We start from the raw sequence: 7,183 nt of genomic DNA on the forward strand, positions 1-7,183 counted from the left end.
GGGGGAGCGGCGCGTGCAGCCGGGAGGAGGGGGCGGGGCCGGGGCGCCGAGGCCCCGCCCCCTCCCCCTCCTCTGCTCTCTGCCCCAGAGATGAGGGGTCTGCCGAGAGGGAGGGGGCTGATGCGGGCCCGAGGGAGGGGGCGAGCGGCCCCCACGGGCAGCCGCGGCCGAGGAAGGGGGGGTGCGCACCGTGGAAGAGGTAGGCCCCGGAGCCTGCTCTCCTTGCCCAGGGCCCAAGCCACCTGGGCCTCCCAGCTGTCCCCCGGGCTGACCAGTGCCCCTGTCCCTTGTCTCCCCTCCCAGGGGGAGGCCCCCGCTGAGATGGGGGCGCTGCTGCTGGACAAGGAGCCCCGAGGAGCCCCCGAGAGAGGTGAGTGCGCCCAACCGGACCCAGCCGGACCTTCCTCCTCCCCCATCCCCGGATCCGTGGAGCCTTCAGCCCTCTTTTTTTTCTCTCTCTCTCTTTCCTCTAGCACTTCATGGCTCTTTGGGCGACACCCCTCATAGTGAGGAGACCCTGCCCAAGGCCACCCAAGACTCCCTGGAGCCTGCTGGTCCCTCCTCTCCGGCCTCTGTCACTGTCACTGTTGGAGATGAGGGGGCTGACACTCCTGTTGGGGCCACACCACTCCTTGGGGACGAACCCGAGAATCTGGAGGCAGATGGGGGCCGAATCCTGCTGGGTGAGAGGCTGGAGAGATTTTGGGGTGGGGTGGGCGCGTGGAATTGGGGGGTGGTCTTCTGTCTGCTTGGCCTTACCGTTCTTCTCCCCACCTGCCCGTCTACTTTCTAGGCCATGCTACAAAGTCATTCCCCTCTTCCCCCAGCAAGGGGGGCGCCTGTCCCAGCCGGGCCAAAATGTCCATGACCGGGGCAGGAAAATCGCCCCCCTCGGTCCAGAGTTTGGCTATGAGGTTGTTGAGTATGCCAGGGGCCCAGGGAGCTGCCACAGCTGGACCTGAACCCCCTCCAACCACCACCAGCCCGGAAGGACAGCCCAAAGTACACCGAGCCAGGAAAACCATGTCAAAACCTGGAAACGGACAGGTGAGGGTGTGGAGGTTGGGTGGACAGAGTGGGGTTACCTCTGGGTGGGCTATTTATTTTTATTTTTATTTTTCTTTGTTTCTTTTTTTTTTTTTTTTCCCCCCCTTTGTAGCCTTTGGGCGCCTTCCAGATACTCAGATTTTTTTTTTTTCCTAGAATTTACCAAGAGGCTACAATGTGTCAGATGTTGGGCTGGGCTTCGCCAACTAATTCCCGGCTTCCTGGAGTTTGTGTTCTTGGGGGAGGGGTGGTCGGCGTAGAGGAGACAGATGTAGAGTTAATTATATAGCTGATGTCCTAATTACTCCTATGAAAATGACTAAAGGAACTTTTAGCTGTCCCTACTTTCTACCTTTGAGCTTGTCCTTAGGGAGCTTTTTCATCCCGGACCAATAGGGGTCCAAGGCTAAAGTTTTCACAGGGAACCCCTCGTGGGAAGGAGGTGAGGGCCCACATAAATGACAGAAGGGGCGGGGCAGAGGCCCAGAATCCGGAAGCGGTTATGACTAGGTTTTAAGGGCTCCGGCTTGGGTTTTTGTATATGGTCTGTGTAAACTTAGTCTGGGTCAGGCTTTTGTTGTTGACTTGTTGACTTTTTTTGTTGGTTGGTTGGCTTTGGGGGTTTGTTTCCTTTTTGTTTTGTTTTGTTTGGGTTTTGTTGGTCTTTTTGAGATGGTATCCCTGTAGCCCAGGATGGCCTAGAACTTTCTATGTAGACCAGGCTGGCCTTGAACTCACAGAGATCCACCTGTTTCTGCCCCCCTGAGTGCTGGGATTAAAGGTGTGTGCCACCATGCCTGGTTTTTAGGGCTTTTTTTGTTTTGTTTTTTGTGCCTTCTTTTTTTTTTTTTGGTCTTTTTGAGACAGGGTCTCCCTGTAGCCCCAGCTGTCCTGGATTCACCATGGAGACCAGGCTGGCCTCAAACTCCCAGAGATCTGCCTGCCTCTGCCTCCTGAGTGCTGGGATTAAAGGTGTGCACCACCCCACCTGGCGTTTTTTGTACTTTTTTTGAGACAGAGTCTTGGCCCCATCTGGCCTGGAACTCACTGTAGACCAGACTGGCCTTGAACTCACAGAGATCCCCTTGCTTCTGCCTCCCAGTGCTGGTATTAAAGGTGTACACCACGACACCTGACTGACTTTGACTGACTTTCTTTTTATTTCTTTTCCTGTAGCCCAGGCTAACCAGAAACTTACTACATAGCCAAGCATTTAGCCTTAGGCCACCAAACGCAGGTGGCCTCCCCCCTCCCCTTTTTTGTTATTTTTTTTTTTTTTTTTTTGTTAGTCTCCAAAGAAAATAAAATATTTATCATCCTTTGGGAAGCAGAGGCAGGCAGATCTTTGTGAGTTTGAGGCCAGCCTGGTCTACATAGTGAGTTCCAGGACAGCTGGGGCTACAGGGAGACCCTGTCTCAAAAAGACAAAAAAAAAATTTTCCTAAAGATTTTTTTTTTTTTTTTTGAGATAGGGAACTCACCATGTAGACCAGGCTGGCCTCAGTCTCACAGAGCTTTGCCTGCCAATCCCTACTCAGTGCTAGGATTAAAGGTGTGGATCACCATTTTTAAAGTATACAGAGGCACTTTCCATCATGCCTGGCATGAGCTTTTCTTTTTTATTTCTTTACTTTTTGTGGGTATGAGTATTTTGCCTACAGGTATGAATATATACCGTGTATTTGCCTGGTGCCCGTAGAGCCAGAATAGGGAGTCAGATCCCTTGGAACTGCAGTTAGAGATGGTTTTAAGCCATCATGTGGGTACTGGGAACTGAATCTAGGTCCCCTTCAAGAGTAGCAAGTGCTCTTAATGGCTGAGCCTTCTCTCCAGCTCCCTTAATGCATTTTATTGTTTTGAGACAGGATCTCATGTGTAATGTAGGCTGGACTTTAGACTCTTCTGTTATAAGGCTGACCTTGAACTTGTAATCTTTGTGACCTCAGCCTCCCCAGTGCTGAGATTACAAGGTTGTGCTGTCCTGCCCAGTTCGTCTAAGCCGTTCCTGAATATACAATGTAGAGATACCAAAATACATTCACATGTTGTGCAACTGTCGGTGTCTGTAACTGTTCATCTTATAAAACTGTAACCAGTAAACAACCCCAGCCCTCCTCCCCCCAGCTCTTGGCAAGCACCATTCCTTCTAAGAGAGTGATTACCTCATCTGAGCACTTCCTAAACTACACAAGTCCAAGTATGCTCAGGTCCTGCACATAAAATAATTGAATATTTGCATATTACCTACACTTACCTTCCATGTTCAGAGCCTCCCTAGATTATTTACAGTGCTTAATATAACTTCTGTGTGAGTAGTTTTTTGTTTTATTATTTAGGGAATAAGAAAAGACTATAAGGCAGGCATGGTGGGGTGCACCTTTAATCCCAGCACTTGGAAGGTAGAGATAGGCAGCTCTCTGTGAGATCAAGGCCAACCTGGTCTACACAGCAAGCTCCAAACCAGCTGGGACTACTGTCTCAAAAAAAACCACTGTAATGTTTAGTTTAGACATTTTTTTAGTATTTTATTATTTTTATTTTGTGTGTATGAGTGTATTGCCTGCGTGTGTGTAAGTGCAACCATGTTGTGCACGTCCGACCCCCTGGAACTGGAGTTCTGGACAGTTGTTAGCCAACATATGGGTGCTGGGAATCGAACCTGGGTCTTCTGCAAGAGCAGCAGTGCTCCTAAGCCCTGAGCCATTTCTCCAGCCCCCTAGAAACAAATTTTTTAATTTAAATTTTGTCATTGTGTCTGTGTATGGGTGTGTGATGGGCTCAAGGGTCAAAGTTAGAGGATAACTTTTTGAAGCAAGTTTTCTCCTCTCTGCTCTAGGGATCAAATTTAGGTCATTAGGTTTTAGTGGCAAGAACCTTTACCCACTGACCCATCGCACCAGCCAGTTTTTTTTGTGTGTGTGTGTTTTGTTGTTGTTTTCTTTGAGGGGGCAGAGTTTATGTAGGAACTCAATATGTAAACCAGACTGATCCTTCAACTCACAGAAACCTGTCTGCCTCCCAGGTGTTGGAATTAGTGGACCACCACACCTAGCTTTTTTTCCTCTTACTTAATTTTTATTTCTTTGTTGTGTATGCATGTGTACTGCGTGGGTTTGTGCACTTGAGTGCAGGTGCCCAAGGAAGCCAGAGGTATTGGATCTCCTGGAGTTCCCTGCAGTTGTGTGTAGCCTGATGTGGATGCTGGGAACTGAACCAGGACCTCTGCAAGAGCAATATGATCTCTTAACCACTGAGCCACCTCTCCAGCTCCCTTTATAAATATTTTTGGTCTACATCTGTGAGACCTGTGGGAACCAGGGGCTGGCTAGATGTCCCATCCGTGGATGGATGATTGGGCTGCTTCCCCTAAAGTCTTTGTAAACGATGTGGCTATAAACAGAGGTGCCGGGGACCCTCTCTCTTGCTCAGTTTGTTTTCCCATCTGTAAGATGGTCAAGGCATCCAGCTCTGTGTTGCTGGAGCAAGCCCGGTGAGCATGCCGAGTGGACTGTGTTTGTTCTACCTCCCCTTGGGAAACAGCCTTTTTTTCTTTTCAATGTTTTTTTAAATTTTTTTTATTGAATTTTTGTGTATTTCATACAGAAAATCATCTTTATACCCCTTCCCCTCCTTTTAAATATCTTTTATTGTGTTTTTGTGCATTTCATATAATAGACCTTAATCATTTTGTCATATATGTTAAGTATTTGTACCCAGATGTCCTTCAGTGCAAGTTCATCCCCTGGAGTCTAGTCAGTCTATCTAGGGTTTCTCCCTTAAAGACCTAGTCTCCTGGCTGGGTGTGATGGCACATGCCTTTAATCCCAGGCAGAGGCAGGCAGATCTCTGTGTTCAAGGCCAGCCTGGTCTACATAGTTCCAGGCCAGCTGGGACTACAGGCAGACCCTGCCTCAAAAAGACCAAAAATAAACAAACAAGATCTGTTCTCCCTCACCCAGCAGTGATCAGTTGCCAGTAGTTCCTAGGCTAGGGCTGGGGCCTGCTGCCATTTCCCTCTTTATATGCTGAGTTTTTGTCTGATTGAGTCAACATGGGTCTTGGGCTTGTCACCATTGTTGCAAGTTTCCAGTGGCCTCAAAGCCTGTTTCCTTATGTTCCTGCACCAACCCTGGGTATTACAGTCTTTCTGCCCCCTCTTCCCCAATGGTCCCTGAGCTGGGAAATGTTACCTTTTAATATTTATTTACTTATTTGGAGAGTGAGAGAACAACCTGTGGGAGTCATTTCTGTCTTCCAACACCTTCTAGGTCCTGGGAATCGAACTCAGGTCATCAGTCTTGGCTATAGGCTCCTTTACCCGCTGAGCCATGTCGATGGCCCTCAGGTCACCTTTTTTTTTTTTTTTTTTCTTTTGAGGCAGTGTCTCCCTGCAGTCCTAACTGGCCTGAAACTCCCTATGTAGACCATGTAGCTGCTCTTGATCTCACAGACATTAACCTGCCTCTGCCTCCTGCGTGCTGGGATTAAAGGCATGTGCTGCAGCACCCCACCCAAATTTCCTTCGAAGGCTGAGTAATATTCTGACCCAGAGCTGTTCCTTCTTACTCCAGCCTCCAGTCCCTGAGAAGCGGCCCCCTGAAATACAGCATTTCCGCATGAGTGACGACATTCATTCCATGGGGAAGGTAACTTCAGGTTAGTCACAGCCCACAACCCCGCCCCCACACCCCACACCCCATCTGGCCTGATGTGTTCTGTCTTAGGCGTTAGAGTTTTAGCCTAATTCTTTTCTATCCTTCCAGATGTGGCCAAAAGGAGAAAGCTGAACTCTGGCGGCCTGGTAAGCTGGAGAGGCAGGAAACTGGGGTTGCTTGCATCCTGTCCTCCAGAGACACCGGGGTTTGGTGGGCATTGACAGCAGCCTCAAATATTCCAATCTTCTTCTAGTCAGAAGACATGGGTTCTGCCCGGGGCTCAGGAGAAGTGACCTTGGAGAAGGCAGACCCCAGGCCCCTGGAGGAGTGGGAAACCGTGGTGGGTGACGACTTCAGCCTCTACTATGATTCCTACTCTGTGGATGAGCGTGTGGACTCTGACAGTAAGGTGTGCTGGCACGGCTCACTTTCCCGTCTTCCCTGTCCTCTCTTGTTCCTTCCTTTTTACTCTCTAAACACCCACAAGTCACTGTCCCAAGCTGTCAGCAACTATTTCAAGTATCTCCCATCCCATCCCATCTTGGCCTATCTCCACCAAAGTGATCCACGCTGTCCCCTGCACTCCGGGGTCTGTGTCCTGCTTTGTGCTAAGTTCGTCCTCCTCTCCTGTTATTTTGTTTGTTTGTTTTGTTTGTTTCTTTGTTTGGTTTTTGTTTTTATTTTGTCTTTTTTGAGACAGGGTCTCCCCGTAGCCCCAGCTGTCCTCGAACTCACTATGTAGACCAGGCTGGCCTCGAATTCACAAAGATCCACCTGCCTCTGTCCCCCAAGTGCTGGGAGTAAAGGTGTGTGTCGCCACACCGGCTTGTTTGTTTTAATACAGGATCTCACTATGTAGCCTTGGGTTGGCATAAGTACTCCCTATGCAGACTGGGCTGGCCTCATTCATAAAGATCTACCTGCCTCTGCTTCCCTGGTGCTGGAGTCAAAGGCGGGTGCCATTGTGTGTGCACCGTGGACATGTGGAGGGCAGAGGGCACCTTGCAGAGTCTGGTTCTCTCCTGTCATGTGGGACTGGGGGAGTTTTATCTCCTGTAATATAATGTATGGGTTTAGGGTATTTTTATTATTTTTCATTTTTTCAGTGCTAGAGGGTGAACTACAGTGCAACAAATGCTAGGCATGCTCTGTATCCTGCTCTCTCTCTCTCTCTCTCTCTCTCTCTCTCTCTCTCTCTGTGTGGTTTATAACAGCACCTGGCTGTTTTTAGGTGAGGTCTGGGGATCTAACTGGGGTCCTTAAGCCTAAGCAGCAAGTGCTTTACTGAATGAACTACTTCTCCATCCCTCATGATTTGCTTTTTGCTTAACATTTTGTCTTGGAAACTTTCAATTGAATACAGGGGGGTTATTGAGCTCCCTGCATCCAACGGCAGTCACAGTGGGTATGCTCACTACACACACACTCTCTCTCTCTCTTTCACACACACACACACACACACACATATATCTCTCTCTCTC

At 49.1% G+C, this 7,183-nt stretch overlaps 1 protein-coding gene across 3 annotated transcripts in view; it reads left to right on the top strand.

The window, feature by feature from the left end:
* Window positions 1-47: 47 nt before the first annotated feature.
* Window positions 48-7,183, top strand: part of Ehmt2 (euchromatic histone lysine methyltransferase 2) — an 18,747-nt gene continuing 11,611 nt past the window's right edge. For 2 of the 3 annotated variants that reach the window (XM_008821499.2, XM_008821500.3), the window contains exons 1-6: window positions 55-370; window positions 474-683; window positions 794-1,047; window positions 5,619-5,703; window positions 5,811-5,848; window positions 5,956-6,111. In XM_008821499.2, coding sequence (XP_008819721.1) covers window positions 91-370; window positions 474-683; window positions 794-1,047; window positions 5,619-5,703; window positions 5,811-5,848; window positions 5,956-6,111 — 1,023 coding nt within the window. In that variant the 5' untranslated portion in view covers window positions 55-90. Of the gene's footprint in view, window positions 371-473; window positions 684-793; window positions 1,048-5,618; window positions 5,704-5,810; window positions 5,849-5,955; window positions 6,112-7,183 lie in introns of all 3 variants that reach the window. The other variant, XR_606814.3, reaches the window with a different exon arrangement.

The sequence above is a fragment of the Nannospalax galili genome, unplaced genomic scaffold (assembly GCF_000622305.1).
Source record: "Nannospalax galili isolate Female #2095 unplaced genomic scaffold, S.galili_v1.0 scaffold948, whole genome shotgun sequence".
Classification (NCBI taxonomy): Eukaryota; Metazoa; Chordata; class Mammalia; order Rodentia; family Spalacidae; genus Nannospalax; species Nannospalax galili.